The sequence below is a fragment of the Zerene cesonia genome, chromosome 8, assembly GCF_012273895.1.
Source record: "Zerene cesonia ecotype Mississippi chromosome 8, Zerene_cesonia_1.1, whole genome shotgun sequence".
Taxonomy (NCBI): domain Eukaryota; kingdom Metazoa; phylum Arthropoda; class Insecta; order Lepidoptera; family Pieridae; genus Zerene; species Zerene cesonia.
Genome location: NC_052109.1, coordinates 3,687,959 through 3,709,300, shown reverse-complemented (window position 1 = coordinate 3,709,300; position 21,342 = coordinate 3,687,959). Strand labels below are relative to the sequence as shown.

Below are 21,342 nucleotides of genomic sequence, written 5' to 3'. Positions count from 1 at the left end.
ATTGACACATCATTGGCAATACAATAATTTCATGAGTTTATCTAATTATCCTTATTAAAATCGCTATCGTTAACTATCAGATAAAAAATACATGCATATTCCTTATTCGTGATAGGTAATATCCATACTTTTTCAACGACCATATTCAAGACTGTAGTTGTCACTGTCATGCACGTTATCTCTCAATGTCAAATTGGCACAGCAAATGCAAGCGATCCGTTTGTTTTGGTAGGTGCTACAGTGCTAGGTCATTGCCAGGTGGATATTCATTGGATACATTATTAATTTTTGGTTGGTTTGCTCAGTTAATGCTTGGATTGATTTAGTGTTCGTTGAGCGAAGAGGGAGTTATGTGATGCTTGATGTCTAGAATCGGTGCATGATGTAATGCACCGTTGCACAATTCCGTATTGCTTTATGAATGTTTAATTACTGCATCGAATTATCTGTTAATGCAAAGACATGGCTACGGCATTGAATGAAGAGTTGGTACGGAATATAACAACAAATGTGACTGTACCGCTTGTTTTTCGTCAATTTGTTAGTAACTGGTCGATAAGCCAGTGGAATGTGGAGAAGTGGTCGACTGTGTTTGGTGATAGAGAAATACCATTTAGATGTATGCGAAAAGATTTTATATCTGATGAGCCCTGTTGGGAGCGAAAATGTAAGGTTAAAAAACTGACATTTAAGAATTTTATTAATAATTTGGCTGCAAGTAAAGAGTGGATGTATTTTGATTACAAATATCTACATCAATGGTTTGATGCAGACAGTGAATTGTGTAAGGTGAGTTATTGCTTTTTTTCTTAATAACTTTTACTTAGGAAAATGTATAGATATTACATTTTTTTGCTTTGAAGGAATTATCATGGAAACAGTTTGGATATGACAAAGGAGCTGCCGATACAACCCTATGGATGGGAAGTGAGGGTTCACATACTCCTGCACACCAGGATACTTATGGCTACAACATAATTGCTCAAGTACATGGAAAGTAAGGAAACAAAATTTATTTATGTATTGTTTTCTTTTTAAATTCTCAAATCTATTGTTTTAATATTTAAATTATTATCACACCAATAATGAGCAAATATTTTTGTTTTAAGTAAATTTGTTAAGTATGATAATTATAGGTAACTGATAAATCTTATAAAATATTTTAGAAAACGGTGGATTCTATTTCCACCTGAGACAGGTGGCCTAAAACCAACAAGGGTACCCTATGAAGAGTCCAGTGTATACAGTGAATTGAACTTCTTTTGTCCTCATAGTTTGGATGTATTTAATGGTAAGTATTAAGTTGCTCCCTGCCTCTGTTTCTATGTATGTGTGCTTAGTTCTTTAAAACTGTACCATAAATTTTGATGGGATTTTTTATAGATAAGGTGATTCAAGAGGAAGGTTTATATGTATAAGTAGGTTTTGCAGGTCATCTGCTCTTATCTTAAAAAAACACGAAGTAAGCAACATCTTTCATACAGGACACGCTGATGCTCGCAAATTTATTTGCTATTAAACATGATATTTCATTTTTCTTTGCTCCTCCACTTCTATTAGTTATAGTATAATATTATAAAGCCTTTCTAGCCAAATAATCGACTATATAACATAAATGGTAATAAGTTTCCCAATGGGAAACAATACTTACTGAGATTAGTACATTATACTAAAATAAATAGCATAGAAAATAATAATTCATAATACTAGGTTTAACTGGAGGGCGCATGGTGGAACTGTCAGCCGGTGATGCTCTCGTAGTGCCACGGGGCTGGTGGCATTATGTGCAGAACATTGACCCTGTCAATATTACTCTTAATATGTGGCTGCCACATGTAAGTAGGCATTTTAACTTTGTTTTGAGAGCTAGATCATTAATATCACTAACACAATGTTTAAGGCTTAACAGGCCCTAATGTGTATAATTTTTTAAGTTAAAAATTTCCATATTGTGATGCCAGCATAAAATATAATTCTTTAGTTTGTATTGAAACCATGTTGAGGAGTCCTTCTTTATGTATTTGATATATAGCACACATTTTAGTATAGTGCTTCATTACATAGTATAAAGCAATGGTGCTTTTTCGGTCCCTATGTTCCATGTCTGATTTTCATTTTTTTATTTATTGATAGAGTGGTTTATATGTACAGCATCTATTTTAACGCGTTTGTCCAAATTTAACGCGTGCGAAGCTAGTTTTAATATACATCTTATAGTTTTTAACTGATTTTATTTAAAACCCATACAATTATGATGAAGATGCATTATAATATAAGCCATTTTATAATATTCGCAAAATCGTAACTTATTGTTACAACACTATATTATCATTAGGAAATTGATGAGGATAATGTACAAGGAAGATGTGCTATGGAACAGCAGTATCCGTGTAAATGCTTTGCCTGAATGCTTAACTTTCAAGAAAAGTATTAAATATTTATTGCAAAAGGCAATCATAGACCAATGTGTTTATTACTTTGCACATCTACATGATATATGTTAATGCATTTATTTTCAGGAAAAAGATCCATCGGCGCATGTGTCCGAAGCACTCATTAAAATATTTATAGCACAAATGTGTAAAGATTTGCCGTTGGAAACTGCTAAAATGCTTGTTAATCCAAATGAGGTAATTTATTATAACACTCTTTAATCAATTGTTTTTGTTTATTGCGTTGTTTTTTATTTATTACTTTAATACGGCATTTATTGGAAAATTTCATGATTTCCAATTTTTGCAATCTCTTGAACTAATTTTGACTATTTTAACTTCGTACCTTTTAACTTTACATCGTAAAATAATTAAATTTTCATATTATTCTAGTTCTTAGTACTTATTGGCGGCCTTTACTAATAAATTCATGATATTATGCAATTCAGTACATTTTAATGATTGCTCATTAAAATGCACAGAATTGTTTTCATTGATTTCTCGCCTGGCAGAGAATCAAGAAATGACTATATAGTTTCACCTGGCATAATGTGCTAATGATTTATAAATATATTTTAATTGACCATGAAATTACATACAGGTGTTTGTGTAAAGGTCGGGTAGAATTACTGAGTATTATAAATTAAAGATTAGTCATCTATTCCAATACATATATGTATGAGAGATATGGGACTGTGTCATCATAATATTACCTATATTATGATGACACAGTCTTTACGTCATTCAAACACAAGATGTATCATCATAATATGTACATGTATGATCTGCACAATTCGATTTATTTATACGTAATTCATTAAATTTTCATACTAGTGTACTCATTATAGTAAAACATTTTAATTTTTATGTTATTGTATACCTCTTTTAGCTCTTGTTTCTTGTCATAATATTATTCCAATCTTTAATTATTCACTGTTATAAAAAATGAACATGAAAGAGCTGAACAAAATATTTTGTTATTATTCTGATTAGAAATAGCTACAATAAAATATACATATTTGTGATTGAATGGAATATGGTCCAACTGTGACCATTTATTTCTTCTCATTACGCGTGGCGATTTTTTCGGAAGGCATGATTTTGAAGATATCTATTAACCATAGATATAACGTTGAAAATCATGCTGAAATAACTCAATTTAAGCTGGCCATTTCTTTTCAGGATGACATTGTAGACACGCCACTTGCAGTACTATTCCTCCAGTTGGAAACAGTAGCCAATACGTATATGGATAAGAAGAGAAGAGTGCGTCGTGTTAAGAGACAAAAGACGCGCGATGACGACAGCCCGCTGCCGGATTTGGAGGAGTTCGATCTCAAGGGCTTAGTGGGTAACCCAGGGAATAATATGGAAATAGCACCCAGCATAACGAGTGCGGATCTCATGAATGTACTGAAGGATAATCTTAGTAAATACGCGAATACTGAGAGGGCGTTGGACGACGATGAATTAGACGGTGCCACGAGCAGCCTTTGTTTGACGAAGGCTGTCATCGATGCTTTTAGTCAGAATGACGTCATCGATCTCGTTAAGCATAATTTACTAGCTCGATTGAGCTAAAACTTACTTCGACGTATTGACTTACGTGCTCCAAGAGCTATTTTATTATAAGTACAGTTTTGATTGATAATATATTTAAATTCGTAAGGAAAAAATATGTATACTAATTATTTTCTTTTAAACTAATTCAAAATTATGTATAAGGGCGGTATTGCAATAAAACATTATTTATATTGTGATGACGTGTTTTTTATTGTGTCACGTTGGGTTAAAGTATCTACAGACTAGGATATTAAATAAAAGTCTTCATCACACATTTGTACATAATATAATTGTTTAACTATTCTATTTATACTTTACAAGACATTCAGTTTTCTTTTTTTACTTTATTAGGTTTAATATAAGAGCGATAGTAGAAATCACTAAAGAGTATAACCATAAAGAGGTTTTGAGGAATTAGGATGTAGGCAGGAATTCGTGGGCACGGACAATCCGGTGCCACTGCGAGGACTGTAAAATGCACTAGTAATATTGTGAACTGAACCTGAAATAAAAGTTGAATTACACATCAGGATGGGTAATTATGAATTACTAGCGGGGCGCCGTGGCTTCGCCCATGGTACGCATATAGCCCATAGCCTTCCTCAATAAATGGGCTATCTAACACTGAACGAATTTTTCAAATTGGATTAGTAGTTCCTGAGAGTAGTGCGTTCAAACAAACAAACTCTTCAGCTTTATAATATTAGTATAGAATATAGATAATTAAAAGCTATACTTATCATCATTATTATAAATTCGTGAAATCGACAACGTCATGGAAAAATTTCTAATTCAACGATCTCGGTACAATTTTCTTACATTGTAATTAGTAATTAATTCCGTGTGAATTATATATATATATATATATATATATATATATATATATACATATTTTTTTTTTTCTTTATAAAAAGTCCCCGCGTTCTTGACCCTTTTCGTATGCGTTTTAGAAAAAAGATGTCATAAAATATGTTGATTTATGCGACTATTCAATGAATCCATCGCTGTTGGAATTTATAGTAATTAAAATTGAAAGCCCCTACGGAAAGACTCTTCGTGTGTCGCCGTAAGGTTGTAATAACCGATTGTAACTCGCGAGATTACAAATGTTAAAAAAGGATGTTTCGTAGCATACGCATTATTTTTCGTAAGGCTGTGGTGTAGCGCTGATTATTGTCGCCTGGAAATACGGCGCCACCCCGTTACGAAATGGGTGTCACAAAGACTTCCTGTCTGTTTGTCTGTCCGTCCATCACCAGGCTGTATCTCAAAATTTGTGCTCGTTATTTCGAATACCTAAGTGTTGTTTCGTATATTTTTCCAAATAAATAAATAAAATCAGCGCTTCTGCCGCCTTTCCGTATGCATATACGCGTAATTTTATATAATAGTAAATTATATTTGATTAATATTCGTTGTTATTTAGGTTAAGAACGTCATATCTAGGTAATTTAAAATAACAGAACATATAATACTCACTATTTGTAATTGTGTGACGTGTTTCTTCCACCAAATAGATTTCTTGTACGACTCATTGCATATAGTGAGCAAATAGTATGAGTACATCACGATGTGGACAAACGAGTTAATAGGAACCAACAGCGTCATGTGACCACCTGTTACATACAGAATTACTCATTGCATTAAAAATAAAATTCAACTTTTAAAGATAAAATGGGGCATTCACGGTCAAACCGTCGCATCAAAAATTTCGGGCCACGCCCACTGTTTGATTGTAAATGTGAAAACACGATGGTCTGTCAGGAAAAATTTGTATTCACCCAATTTCGCTAAATAATTTGTTGTTGCACCAAATGGATTGACTGGTAATGCCTACTACTAGTGCCTAACCTTTACCGAATTACCGTAGAATATATACTGCCGAGGTATCAGTGTGTTAGACACTGTGTTGAGTGCAATAATATACTTGCGATATTAATAGTTTTCTCCCATTGGGCAGCTTTTTATAAATATATTTTTGGTTATGGTAACTTTTAATAAAAATATAAATTAAGGATTGTAATTTGCACCAAATTTACTATTTCTTGATTTTCGTGGAATGTATCATTTTAGAAAGGATTTAATAATAGATCAACATTTAAAATCAACAATTAAAGTTAGAAACGTGCCTTAAATAATTCAATGCCACTGACACTGATATTTTATTATTATTCAACGGAATAATAAACGTTCAAGATAGATACTATTTATATGCATATCTTAATGTTTATTCAGGTCTAATAATGATGTACCTATTCAATTTAAATGAAGGAATTGTTTAAGGGTAATATTACGTGGCAGAAATTTTGTGAACGTAACAGAAAGGGCTTATCAAGACAACATGCGAAATAACATGTTATGTTTTGTTTCAAATAGGTAATTGGAATCGATTTGATTTACCTGGTACCCATTTCACCATTCCCCACGCGACGGCGACCATTCCAAAGTGATGATACACGTGGAGGAATGATACTTGATTTTGTTTTTTTCTCAATACAAAAAATACCTAGAAAATTAGTACCTTTACAGTATTTCCTTAAGAACTTGTTTACACTACTTTATAAAGTTGATAAGATGTGACGGGCTTAGATTAAGTAAATTTAGAAACAAAATAAGAAAGGAAAATAATCATTTCTCTAGTAAATCTGTACTTTATAATATAACAGTTATATTGGTCATATCATTACGTACCGTATCAAACAAATCGATAAGTTTTATAGCGAAATATCCGTAGCATACTTTCCAGGCGTAGTCAACGCTGTGAGATCCGTCATCCACCGGGTGGCAAACCAAGGAATAATTAGCTAACCACCCAAGTCGAAGGCTCTGAAAGTGTAATTACGAATGCATGGATGGATATTTTCGTGCTATAACGCATAGAAGAAAACCATTAGGAAATGTTGCTCTTATTGAAGGATGTAGGTACGTTAAAAATAAATTAAATTAAATTACATAGATTGAAACATACTACTTACTACTACTTGAGAAATTTGGTGGTCTTTCGAAATTTTCAAGCGAGATCAAAAAAATCGAGGTTTATTTTTAGGATTTGTTACCTCAGGACTTTCGACTGAGTGAATTTTTTTTATGTTAAAGCTGGTGCCTCACGTGTGTACCTATTTAATTCAGGTTTAGGTTTTTCAATAACAAGACAATTTAGTTTATTCTTAAAATTACTTTTATCATGTGGTATATAACGATTTTCTACTTTTTACTATTATAAAGTATTTTACTATTAATAACTTACATAATATACCACATACGCACAGAATGCTATCTGAAATGCGTTATATATTGCAATGACAGTCCGAAGATCGTATGCAGGGCGGTCTTTCATATAGTTTGGCAACCATTTCAATACAGCGAATAAATAGAATATTATTAATGCTAAAGCAGGCCAGGGGGAACCAATTAGAAACCAATCTCGAGTCCTTTCATCTAAAAGTAAAGAAGTAGAAATTAAAAATGGTAACGGATTTAAAACGCGATTCCAATTATTATTGATTTAATCGTGTTTTATACCGTTATAAAACTTTTATTTAAATTTAAAGCTTTTTCATAGTCAAACGCTTTTAAAATATATGTTATTCTTACGTATAGTATTATATTATGTGTTTTTACTCACCAACGATATCTTCATTTAAATAATGGTATAACTTAATTGATCCCTTTAAAATAAGCGCCATATCTAACCACTTTATATTAACAACTCAATACACAGCCAAATGTCCCACTGTTCATTTCTATTCTGATTAAAGGGTTCATTCGTATTCAACATTATTATTAATATATACAATCGATTTACCCTCGTGGACTCGATGATACGTAAATCAATATATTATAATTCAATTAAGAAGTCAAAAAAAGATAAAAAATCCGTTTCAACTTTTCAATTTTATGTATTTTTATACGTTTCCTATCATAATAAAGAACGGAACAAAAATTATCAACAATTGTATTTAAATGGGGAATAGGCATTATTCCTACATTTTGGTATAAATTAAAATAATTAGTATTAGTCAAAGTTAAACATAGGAAAACGCTTCAACTAATACGGTATAGTTAAAATTATAGGAATATCTGGAAATGGTATTTCACACCTTGTATTTTTTAAATTATTTAGCTTAGATGTAAAATTAAAACAAATTAGTGTGTGTGTTTGGATGATATTTAATAGGGAAAAATTGTAAAATTAAATATAACATTCCATGTGCATACTTATTGCATACTGAAGTTATTTTTTAAAAGGGAATTCCGGATGTTTCTCTACACCGCGAAAGAAAGAGAAGTCACAGATGCGCCCGTTTTCTCCCTGATCCAAGCTTCTTAACTCATTAAACTCTGCCTCATTAAGCTCAAAGTCCCATACATTGATATTCTGAAATAGAAATTTTATTTTTATTATTTTTTTTATATGGTAATTTGGCGAAGCTTTAACTTAGCAAGTTATAAATGTAACTATCCTTCCCAGATTCGCCCGTGGTACAAATGTAGCCTATTAAAGCACTCAGGGATCATGGGTCTAAGGGGGTTATTGCCACCTCTTAAACCGCATGTCATTTAAATCTTTTGTTGACTGTGTGTTTGAATATTAATTTCTTAAGCAGGGCTGGGACAATACTTTTTGAAATTTCACGATGTCATTTAAAGTAAGATTGTCTTAGACCCTTAAACAAAGCGTTTCTACGCTATTGCCTATTGGTTTGTACAAGATGGCAGTAAGCCCTCATTAGTTCGTTAGAGTAGCGGGTTCAAACAAACAAACTATTCAGTTTCATATTATTAGAAAATAACTGTTAAAAGTCATTGCCCATCAAATTTCGACCATAACCATAAAAAAGAGCATCTAGCTATATTCGCTACTCACCTATATACGCGTACTCAGTACTACCATGCATTTGACACTACACGTTACACGTGTATGTATCGAATGCATGTGGTGGTAATGTGCAATGTTTTTTTATTGATTAAATATATTTTTCGTACAATTTTTCGAAGAACATCTAACATTATGTAATCTGTCTCTATTTTACAATTAAAATCATCTACATAAGACTTCCGTCCACGCAATTTTCTTGAAAAGGAGTACAAAAGAATAGGTAAAATATTACTTTACTTACCTATCTATACTCATATAGAAAGCGGAACAGTTTGTTTATTTGCTTATATGCGCTAATCTCAAATACTTGGTCGATTTTGTTGCAATTTGAAACAAAGATAGTTTGAGACCCAAAAAAAAACATACGAGAGTTTTTATCACGAGTACAGGATCCATGCGGGGACTCTATCTTTCGCCTATGGAAACAACGCGGGCGGAAAGATGGGCTTTTATATTACTTGTTATTTATTTAATATTTAATGCAAAATCGCACCTGTTGTATCCTTGTAGGGTCTGTGCTTTTAGGAATGGCTGCCACACCATGCTGTAATAGGTATCTCAATAAAATCTGGGCTGGAGTGCGACCATGTTTCTCGGCTATTTCTTTAACTGCCGGCAAGTCGAGTTGACTCGGGTACTCCCGCCTATAATGTTAATTTATTTTGCTTTTACAATGTAGATACCTTTGTAACATGATAACTTCGTTTCCTCGACTTCTCACACCTGAACACATTTATTATCCGACTTAAAAAATGAGGCGGATTGTAGGCAATCTTATTACATCTTCGATGTGTTCCAGTTATAAATAAGTGAAATTTTAAATTTGTTCGTAAGTTCATACAACAATGCAAGACCAATATAATGACAATGCAACGATGGACCCTTATGTTTGATCTAAAATCTTTATAGTAAACTAGCTGCACGCTCCGGCTCCGTTCGAGCAGTCATTTATCGTAATTGAAATAATTTCCATCTACCTATCTTTTAAGTTGGATCAAACTGCACTTGGTGTGCAGAGTTGATTAAAATCGGTTGAGTAGTTAAGGAGTCCATCGTTGACAAACAAAGGGACACGTAATTAATATATATTAAGATTAAGATTTACATTTGACCTACGTGCAAAAGTAGAATTATATTTTAATTAGGTTTATATAATGTGATATATAAAGAAAGCGTGTTTTTAAAGACTGCTAATTTAAACATACCCAGTTTTGGTAGACAGCATATCAGCAAGAGCTTTCGAGCCTAATGGTGAGTAAGCTACAATAGGTATTCCCAAGCTACTGGCCGCAGCTATGAGTGGTTTTTGTTGGCATAAAATATGCACCTCCACTTGAAGACATTCCGGTTTTGCTATTTCACATAAGCGTTTTAATTGTTCTTCATTCATATTAGACACGCCCAGATGGCGGACCTTACCGGAATCTTTTAACTTTTGCATCGCCTGTGAAGTTTAAAAAAAAAGTTACTCGTTTTATAATCGCAATTCGATTTTTTATTAATTTTCTTAATTAATCTTACTTAAGAGATTTTAGATATTTTTAAAGAAAACTTCCCCTGGCCCGCAAATTTTATCGGTCGGTCTAGTGACTTGCTTAGGTTCAACGCTTATGTTAGTTTCGGAAACGTCCTTTATGATAACTTGTTTTTCAGATTTTTGTGTCTTCTTGTTCACTGTTCGATTAACGGTTATTTCGCGCGAGGTGGATTGGTTCATAAATTGCTTTGGCATTTGTAGTACTATAACATTATTCCGCTTGAATCTATTAGGAGTTTTGTTTTTCTTCGTTTTGAATTTATTACGTATATTACGCATCATTATATACAAAGCATTATCTTTTTTTGGTCTTTTTAGTTGCGTTTTATTTAAATTTAAACTAAGAATGCTTTGCAACGATGAATCTCGTGACAAGGATCTCGATAAGACAAGTGATATTATCTCGACGCTATGATTGGATTTTGCATTATACTGAGTTGAAAAGTTGCAAGATGTACGTGTAGATTGCACTTTCTCATGTGCTTTATTTATTTTTCTTGCGGCTTGCGATGTTTGATTATCCGCATTAGCAGAACTTTTCATGTTTCTATTTTTATTAAAACACGGGAAAAGATTATGAAAAACGTGATTTCCTTTCATTTTCGCATGATTAGGCACATTTGACAAAAATTCGGTTGCATTGCACTGATCATTTCGTTTAAATTCATGCTGTGATGTAACTTTTTCCATTCCATGTCTACTTTGCTTATCACATAAAATGTGTATGTTTGCTGATAGATTATTGTTGTTGTTCTTGCACATTTTGATTTTTGCGTTTTAATTTTCTTAATCTCAATTATTCATGTACTGTCATTATAAATTTCGCAAAAAGTAGGTACGTAGTATCTCTAAGCAAATATGTGGTACTTTTAGACATATAAAAGGTAGTAGCTAGGTAGGTAAATAATTTTAATAATTCAGAGAAAATGAATAAAGTACTTTTAAAGTTGAGAAATATTATGAAAAATACATATAACATTTTTATATGCATCACGCATCATTGTTTTTAAAACTTTAGCATACAATTTAGGTAATTTGTTATTTTTAACACTGCCCCGAAGTCGCATTATACTTAAAAGCGATGCATCTAAATGAATTGGATAAACGTTGCTATTTTTACATTGTAAATCAACACTATCGAACGATTTATCAACGTGTTCGGAATGAGTGTTGTACTCAGGTGCGTCAATAAATTTGGTGATATTTGGTAATTGATCTTCACCGCCGCCACAGCAACAAGGACACATTAATTTGGGAATTAATTTAGTCCAAATTTTGTTCTCCGTAACATCTCCTTGTATTCTCTGCATAGATGTCGATCTTGTTTGAATTGTCGTTTGTGGTGTTATAGGTTTATGTTCACTTGTGATTGTTTTATCTTTTAAATTCATGTCTTCTTTTAATTTACTTTTTACATTGATAATTTCGCTGCTATCGACTTTGCTTAAGTTATTTTTTGTTTTATGGCCAAAAACAGGGGAATTGTATATTTTCGTCCACGAAAAAAAATCCTGACTTGTAATTGGACGACCTTTGTGTATTATATCTGTTTTATTATTTTTCTTTTTGTTTGCGGTTTCTAATTGCAGGCATTTTTTTGATGAACACATTGGGTAACTACACTCTTTGTATATTTCATCAGTTCGGTAGTTATTAACTACATTTTTTTCGTCATATTGTACGACACATTTTTCTATTTCACCACAACGTATACAGTGGAATAAAGACACTCCCATCATGAATTTGACAATAGTTTTCCTTTTTTAATATACTACAAGGATAATTTTAAAATAGCGCAAAATTTTTTTGATGAATATTGACCAAAACATAAATTTTATTGAATAATGTTTGATTGAAAACTAACGTGTCAGACAAATTTAACAAATTGCAGACTATATAATCTCTATATGTGTATAATTTTCTTTGATCGGCTACATTACCTTTGGGTACTGTAATAATTAAACTCCTACTCTTATTCTATCGTTTTTTAGACTTTGCTTCATAGATAAACCTTAATTTTTTTAGATGTTCTCCATTCAACAAAAAGTTTAGCAAATAACCGTAGGCTTCTTAGAGATATTTTTGTCACCGATTGTTATTTATTCCTCAATGCAACGAACCTTCCAAGTACTGACAATATCTGTCGTGAGGTCAACCTTCATAGATCCATCTGGGTTTTTAGGGTGCAGATCTCCGGGAACGTGTTCAAAAGAAAACGGGACATGCATAAGATACATGTCAATGTATTTTAGTCCCAAATCATTATATGAGGCCTGAAAGTACTCTTCAACAAGTTCCGGTCGATTTCCTGGAACATAATAGCAATCGTAACAATTATGTAGTTATGTAGAAACTTGAAAATATAGAACTATTTATGGGTAAATCTACGAATAGATTCGGTTTAAAAATATATATGTTAAGTGTGATTTTTCATACATTAAATATGGTCCCACTAATATTATAAAAGAAAATAAATTTTAAATGAAAAATTAAGTGATACCACAGATAACATTATGCTATACTACATAGTAGTTATATATACGGTAGAATAAAGATGTGCGTTTGCTAAATTTTGACCAGATACAAAAAAGTCCTGAAATCGTAGTAATAAAGATTATTACTATGATTACAGCGAGCGTGGTCACGTGGAGATGTAAAGTGTTAGAAACGTCGGGTTAATAATATAATGAATAAATCGCGTTAAACAGTTTTTTTTTTTCTAAAAGTATAACGTAATTCAATGACAGATATATTTTACCTCCGGGGGGCAGCTTGCTGACTATGAAAAGTTCTTTTCTTTTATCCTCGTCATCTCCAATCCAGCGCTTTAGTGCTTTGCCTAGAGTCGCTTCATTTTCATAAGCCCTTGCCGTATCGATATGTTTGTAACCTGCTTTCAGCGCTGCATCAACTGCTTTTTCCAGCACATCATCTGATGTCTAAATAATAGATATGATTATATTTTAGGAATCTAGAATTATGTAATTATACCTTCTACAAACAGGTAGTTAAGTTTCATTTAATCATTTTATTCATAAAAAATTGTGTATTGTTTATTCATAACAATTATTTTAATTTTGTGCAAATGTATGTTCAATATAAATCACACATTCTATTTATCTCTATTGCATTTAGTACAAAATATATTCGATAACACTGTACCTATAAACTACCTAACCAAAAATTCTCTTTGAGTATCTTAATCCATCCTTAAGTACTACCTGACCGATATAGGTCCTACCTACAAAAATTTATTTACTTATGGCAAAAACTTGTTTGATTTTTGAGATGCCCTATACAACCTTCAAGCGAGCGTAACGATACTTTTTAATTCTTTTTTTTAACTGTATTGTGTCATTCCAGATGAAAATTAGTGCAATCTTAGGATAAATTACAATGAATGCATCATTTCAAGGATCTAAAGCAAAACACAGCATTAGTATTGGCGAATAAAATGCAGCCAGTTAAATGAATTAAATTTTTAAATCAATGATATCAGTGTCATCCTCAAATGTATGTAATGATGTCGATGTGAACGGAAAGTGGTCTCAAGATAACGCGTGTCGTGCTTCTACATCCAGAGGTCTGTCTGGTTCCAGCGGAGGAGACTACGATGACAGCGAAACATATTCCTTCTGCAGTGGCAGATGTTCTTGTGGTGCAGACAATGCGTACGTATCAGAATGCTGCGAGAAACCGATCATAATTGTCGATTCAGCTTGTAAACTACACAAAACCAAATGGAATCTATTCAAAAGTTATATAAAACGACGTATGAAATTAAAAAGCCGCGATATCAAAATGGCAAACTCTACACAGGAAAAAACATTTGAAAAAATGAATGAAATGAACACCTCCGAAAACAATGAACGGGAACTTATTTCTGAGCAAAAACAGGAAAATGAGTGAATGTGGCGTTTCCAAATAAATTATTTTAAGACCGCTTTATCTTTCACTCTATATACACGAAACATTCCATAATAATATACTGAGGTAAAACTTTTATGTATTGTTTTTAAATTTACTCTCACGTATCACTTTCAAAATTGTATGCACTTATCTTAATTTGATCACATAATAGTAATGAAGTACCGTTAATGCCTAACATTGTTTTTATTTTCGCATGGGCTACTTTATACACCTTGACACTAGAATTAAGTAAATGTGAAGGCATCTTTATGTTGTCGGATAAAAATTTCAAATAGTCGGTCAAGTGCGAGTCGGATTGGCGACAATAAGGGTTCCGTACTAGTAAACAAAATAGCAAAGGCCAAAAAATTGGTCACACATCCAATTTATGACGGTACCAACCATTGCTTAACTTACCTTTTTTTTGTTACACCAATAACAAAAACGCGTCTCTAAATATTTTTTTATTTTCAATCACGGTTCATGAGATGACAGCCTAGTGAAAGCCGGAAAGACAGACAGACAAGGGGACAGCGAAGTCTTAGTAATACGGCTCTTTTAACAATAAAAATTGCTTCACTAAGGTAAAATAAAGGCGATTAGGACATCTTAAAATAAATTTATGCAACATAGTACATAATTAGTGACTTGTTTGTTATCATCAGCTGCTCATTTTGTGAGTGGGAATCGAATAAGTGATAATTTATGGACTAATTTCAACAAGTACCGTACAAGTACTGTTATTGTGTTGCAAGGGTACAATTTATTCCATTAGAAACTGATTGATTAGTAAATTCTTATAACATACACCGTTAGAATATCTACTTACAGCTACTTATTTATCAGGTACCTATATACCACTTACATTTACGATTCTGTCAGTTTTTTATATCGTAATGAAAATGGTGAAATCAATTTATTCATAGTCAACAAGACTTTACATTCAATAGCAAAAAGCAAAAAAAAAAGGAATAATTAACGCTATTTAGATATACTTACTTGCCAGGTTCCAAAACCGATTCTGGGCATACGATCTTCATTATCGAGCACAAAATATTCTGGTACCGACATGATTTGTGAATAGACTGAATAACAAATAATTAGCTTTGGTATTTAAACAGTTACAATATAACTAGAAAGACGTGTAGTGCCGTTGGACGCCCGGCGGAGTCTCTGTGGGAGGAGTAATTTGAGCGAATGCAACCTCGATACAGGTTTTAAATTGTTGTCTGTTATGCGTTGCACTCGTTAGTGTATTTTATACAAGCTGTAGAGATAATTGAAATCATGAAATTTAAGAAAAATAAAATAACAATACTTTTAATTTATTAATACTTGAATGCCGTTAGCCGCTTAACATTGAAATATGAAAAAAATATAAGGGTAATTAGATGAGACTAGACAATCGTTTTAATTTTATCAACCGATTTCGAAATAGTTGGAGAAGGTTTTCAATTCGAATGTATTTTTTGGCTTTATTACCACAGAACTTTCGACTAGGTGAACCAATTTTAATAATTCTTTTATTTGTAAACCGGTGCGTCCCGCGTGTCATCTAATATACATATTATGCTGACAATTTGAACGCGGTTTCGTTCTGATAAATTAAGTTAGACTTCAGTATTTTTATCTACACATTATAATTAAATATATTTTCAATATAGCTTATTATTTTTAAATAATGTTAAAGTATTCTATAGCGCACGCAGATTTTTGCGGATAAAAATCCGGAATTGTAACGTACAAAATTCAATGCTAAATAGGTCTCTTGATTGTATATAAAAAATACCGTTTAAATTGTAACCATCTCTTTAGTCCCCAAAGAATAAAGGCGGAATTTTTTTTGTCCGTTTCTATTTGTAAGAACCACAACAATAAAATAATGTGACACTCGAAATACGGATTTAGTGGTTGCACAATCAGTTGATGATATCTTAATAGAGATACAATAGTAGCTGTTTGTATTAAAAAGATAATTGTTAAAATTGTCGTGTTTGTTTATTAACCGATTATAGTGAAATAGGTACATTTGTTGTATTTCCTATATATACCTACTGAGTATGTTTAGAATAATTCTTAGGTTTATTTGTATACAATTGTATACTGTACATATATACATAGATATATACTATATAATTATCATAGCTCAGTAAGTTCAACGGTCCTAATCTCTTTAAATCCTAAAACCATTTGATGGTGACCGACGCGACGACCTCAAAAGCAACAGTAAGTATATTTCATGCATATATTTTTATGATTTTCAATTATGCATGTATTTTATTTTCGTGTTCAAGTAGTCTGTCCTGATGGCTATGTCTCGTCATTGCATTATCATACATCTCATCAACGTCTCAACTGTTGAAATAAAAAGGTATTTGAATACTATATTTTTAATAAAATTATCATGGCAGATAAAAATCAACGTACATTGTACATGTAACTATGGTTATACCTAAGCATTTTAATTAATGTATATAATATATGTAATATATACCGTGCAATTAAAATTTAATTTTAGATTCATCGGAATAGTAATTCAGTTAATATTTACAATATATTAATTAGGTACTTAGGTATATTGATATTGTGAACCTTGATAAAAACATAGTGTCCCTTACACTTATCACACGTATCAGGTCACGTGATCAGGTTTTCCTAAGTCCGATATTTTCGACCTGTTCGTTATTTTCCAGTGTTTTCTTTATTTAATAAATATTATTTGCATTACTAGTTTCTTTTTTAACTTAATAAATCTATACTTATCGATAATAATTTAAACATTACACTGAACTGTTTGTTTGTTTGAATGCACTTATCTCAGGAACTACACGACCGATTTCAATTATTTTTATCGTTGAATATATGCGTGATCCCTGAGTATTATATATGTATGTCTACAATACATATATCACTAGGATCGCTAGCACAAAACACAAGTTTATAAGTGCGTAAATTTAAAAATTCATTAATCACATTCTTTTTTTTAGACGTACTTTAACATATTCCTCTTTTTTTGGTTTAAAGAATTAAAAAGAGAATAAAATCATATAGCCAAATTATGAGATACTTTTGTATTTTATAAAAAAAAAAATTAAATAAAAAAAAATGTCGAAAATTGCATCGTTTTTATATTATGTAACATGATTGACTATACAATGTGAAATATACCTAATAATTTAATCTCATAAGCCCGTATCAGTTTACAAGTCAATTTATTCGCTCACAAAGTAAAATAATCTAAATTACAAATTAATTTTCTCACATGCCCTTAAAGTAATAACATTCTTTTGTGTGTAAACAGTATCAATTTCCTATTGAAGTCCGCGTATGAATGAACCGACGTCACAACACTCGTGAAGTCACTGGTGCGTGATACCATCGATGTAACCACTGATAACACACAATACGCATCAAAATTAAGGGATGCGACCCCATTTAAGCAACTGAATTCGAGGCGGGTCTTTTCGAAGCCCCTCCTTTTATATACATTTTGAATGTATAAGGGATGAGCGGCAGTTTATCCTGATTAGTCATGAATCTTTCACCCGCGCAGTCCAGTTCTAAGTGCAATTCAGATTTTAGTATTGAGAGGATATTGAGTGATGATTCGAATAGTAGAGAAGTTACCGAAGCGCCCAGTTGGGTGTGCTGCACGCGGTACCAACCGCCGCGGCTACCACGTTAGTACTTACACGACTGTTTTGTTTTAAAATAAATATTTCAACTATGCTGTCAACCTCGTCATGGTGCAGGAGATGAAGTGTTATTAGTGAATTTGTTGCTATAAAATTGAATGATTCATTACACCATTAATTATATACACATATGTGAATACCTGTGTCGCATTAGCTAACTATGAAGCATTATTCCCTTTCAGGTTGAATAAAATTATTTGAAGCGATATAATTAAGTGATTTCAATATTATTTGGTTAATTAAAAATGGGTTTTTATACAGGATTGTATACCAAATCGAAAAACGTTGATAACATAAGTTTTCTACTTAATATTAAAAGTCAATTCAATTGCTTAGTCTCTTTTGCAACAACATTTTGAAATTGCTTGTCATTTTTACAAAAAAAAAATAGAATGCATATATTTTATTATGCATTAACAAATGTAAATCGCATATATTTTCGTATATATGTAGTAGTAGCCGTTCATTTATATTTCCATTAAGTTTTCCAAACTATTTAACCCGACATTACCTACCCATGCTGAATCAAACAATTTAGTAATTATTCAGTTTAATACCAAACTGTAGTTTACGTGATTGATTTCGGCTACGTTATTATTTATAAATAGACATTAATAATATTGGAAATTAACCAGGAACCACGACAGCGTGTCGGTCACGTCGGTCTGGTCGGCACGCGAGAGTTCCCTTCACGGCCTCGCAGGCAGCCGCGCTGGAGGCCGCGTACACGCGCTCGCCGTACCTAGCACCTCCCGCATTACGAGCGCTCGCCGCGGCGTTGCAATTGAGAGATGACCGAGTAAGACAAACTTAACTGAAGTTATACAAAAATTAGGAAACGTTTAATAACGGAATTACCAAATTATGTTCAATATTTCCTATGTATTACATAGTATCTTTTAATATCGAAGACATTGTTTTCAGATTAAAATCTGGTTTCAAAATAGGAGAGCTCGCGAAAGAAGGGAAAAGAGTTCCAATATACAACCACCACAAAGCATAGCTTTACCATCGACCCACCAAAGATTTTCGGTGCCAAGAGGGATATGGGTTACTGCTTCGTCTGCCAAAGTTGAGCAAGATGTGATATCTACAGGTCCTGTGTTTCAACAACGAATTGTTGAACCTCAAATTATAGACTATGTTAAAAATATTTGCGCTCAAGCAGACTCAGGGAGCGACTCAAATAATAGTAGTCATGACGCACTTGTGGATGTTGAAGCCATCGACTGATATCGCTATTAGTTATACATTTATGATACAGGTACATGACATTAGTTATGCATCGCAAGGGAAATTTTAAGGACATTTTTGAATGGTTGTAATGCTAAAATATGATAAATGTAAATAAAATCGATAAGGTACTTTTAAATGATGTAGATAGGAAAGAAAATGAGTAGTTTGTATATTCTGTGTAGTCTGTGATAGAAACTTAGTGTTTATATTCAAATAAATATTATGTAATAGTACTTTCCTTGTTTTAATATCGTTTACAACGCAGTAATGGTTAATTAAGGACAGCTCAAGTGACTGATAAGGCACTACTACACTCTCTATAAGTACATATGACTCTATCAATTACAACAATTACATAACATACTTAACACTTGTGTACAGTAGATCAATCATTGTAACAAACTGTAAAATAATTTTGCCTATGAGAATATTTTTCACGCACTCACAAATATTGCATAGCATATTTCTAAAGGCTCTTTTAATTGTTTACTACATGTTTTAGTGCTTATTTATTTTTAGGATTTTTCAATCTATTTAAGCGTTATAAGGAAGAGTATATTTCATTCTTATTCTTAGGGCGACGATTATCATAGACAATGCTGTCATATTGGACTTTTATCTTTATGGGCTGTTGTTAGTCATAAAAGTTCGTTGCGAAAATGTTATTACTTTTCACACATTCCAGCCCAGGAGGTAGTTTCTCAATTTTAAACACACTTAAGTATCTTCTCTTTTTAAATGAATCTCTAAATTCTTAAACGACATTAATTATACATATTCGAAATATTTTAATGATACGAAGAAAATAACTGGCACCGATATATGTTGATCGTGACCTACGTGGATACGGTAATGTAATTAAAAATGAATTATCTTATATGCCCGTTCCTATAGCAACGTTAAATCATGACCTTATATACAGGAGGTAATATCATTGTGCGGTTGTAAAGACATACTATACAACACATTAACATGTAGTATGTCAATTAATTATATTTAAATATTTTATCAAATTATATAATCAATTACATATTATCATAATTTAATTATGAGTTTAGACGAGTGTTGGAACTTACCCCATAATAATGCATATCAAGAAATGTTTAAATTTATCACTATTTTCTTTTGTATATCTAATATTCATTGCACATAACAGAACACTAAGCTCACTAATTAAGGGCAGTCAGTTGATCAGCCTTTTGTGTCCTACCTTTCTAGAACGTTCAAACTGCAACCATGGTACAAAGGATACAGTCCGTATATAAATGCTACGAATATTAAAGAGTTAAAAGTTTAGGTTTTTTCTGAAGTTTTTATTCTTCTTATATATTAAGCCGCTGATGTGTATTGTTCAGTTTCACTGACGCAAGTGCGATATGAAGGTGCAGTCATTCGCTTATACATACATACGAAATTAAGTCATGCGTGTCATCATCATCAGCTATTGTTTTTGTTCCCATCGAAGATCGAGAACAAAATTTTGATTATGATTTCATCATCGGGATATACAGGTCCACCACTCGCCGTTGGCACTGTCCCCTCAATGTTTTCCTTCTCTGTATCGAACATTGGTGATATAATTAATATGCAGATAAACTGAAAAATCTATTTGTTTAATTTTAAGTTTTATAATATTGAAATGCTTTATAAATGAGAATCCCGCCTCGTGGTAAAAAAATCAATTCTGTAAAAAATTTCTTGCATTCTTTCGAACCCTCCCGTCTTTTCGAATGAAGTCCGAGACCTGAGCCACAGTGTGAGGCTATAGTGGCTTTGCAAATAGTTATATGCAGTGTAATTTTTCCCTCCGCGTATTCCGATGATACCTACATACGATTCAAGTCAGTTATATGTTTGGTTATATAAACCTACTATTAGGAAATAGTATATAAGTATATATTGTTAAATTAAATTTATTGCTTATGACTGTTATATGGTGCTGATAAGTATAGAATACATGTGTTACGGGTCACTAGGACCCCAAGAGTTAACTTAGTAGATAAATAGTGAACATTATGAATATAAATTAACGATCTATGATGAGAATTAACTATAAAATGTAATGAAAAGCCTATTCTACTAATTATGAAT

General features: G+C 32.2%; 4 protein-coding genes across 4 annotated transcripts; 2 read left to right on the top strand and 2 right to left on the bottom strand.

Moving 5' to 3' along the window:
• The first annotated feature begins 192 nt into the window (after positions 1–192).
• Positions 193–4,171, top strand: LOC119828522 (HSPB1-associated protein 1). Its single transcript, XM_038350692.1, has 6 exons — positions 193–789; positions 864–997; positions 1,167–1,291; positions 1,711–1,835; positions 2,520–2,630; positions 3,615–4,171. Exons 1-6 carry the CDS (start codon positions 463–465, stop codon positions 4,011–4,013), a joined length of 1,221 nt encoding a protein of 406 aa, XP_038206620.1. The 5' UTR covers positions 193–462; the 3' UTR covers positions 4,014–4,171.
• A 93-nt stretch (positions 4,172–4,264) lies between these two features.
• LOC119828523 (elongation of very long chain fatty acids protein AAEL008004-like) lies at positions 4,265–7,692 on the bottom strand. Its single transcript, XM_038350693.1, has 6 exons — positions 7,621–7,692; positions 7,243–7,433; positions 6,687–6,821; positions 6,396–6,501; positions 5,475–5,611; positions 4,265–4,497 (listed from the first exon to the last, which is right to left on the bottom strand). Exons 1-6 carry the CDS (start codon positions 7,679–7,681, stop codon positions 4,321–4,323), a joined length of 807 nt encoding a protein of 268 aa, XP_038206621.1. The 5' UTR covers positions 7,682–7,692; the 3' UTR covers positions 4,265–4,320.
• A 453-nt stretch (positions 7,693–8,145) lies between these two features.
• LOC119828455 (aldo-keto reductase family 1 member A1-like) lies at positions 8,146–15,516 on the bottom strand. The gene is made up of 6 exons (XM_038350608.1): positions 15,320–15,516; positions 13,170–13,350; positions 12,532–12,719; positions 10,080–10,318; positions 9,368–9,518; positions 8,146–8,373 (listed from the first exon to the last, which is right to left on the bottom strand). Exons 1-6 carry the CDS (start codon positions 15,389–15,391, stop codon positions 8,230–8,232), a joined length of 975 nt encoding a protein of 324 aa, XP_038206536.1. The 5' UTR covers positions 15,392–15,516; the 3' UTR covers positions 8,146–8,229.
• Positions 15,517–17,852: 2,336 nt separating this feature from the next.
• On the top strand, positions 17,853–19,471 carry LOC119828600 (homeobox protein MSH-D-like). Its single transcript, XM_038350811.1, has 3 exons — positions 17,853–18,000; positions 18,651–18,814; positions 18,940–19,471. The coding sequence occupies exons 1-3, from the start codon at positions 17,853–17,855 to the stop codon at positions 19,246–19,248; spliced, it is 621 nt and encodes a 206-aa protein (XP_038206739.1). The 3' UTR covers positions 19,249–19,471.
• The last annotated feature ends 1,871 nt before the right edge of the window (positions 19,472–21,342 follow it).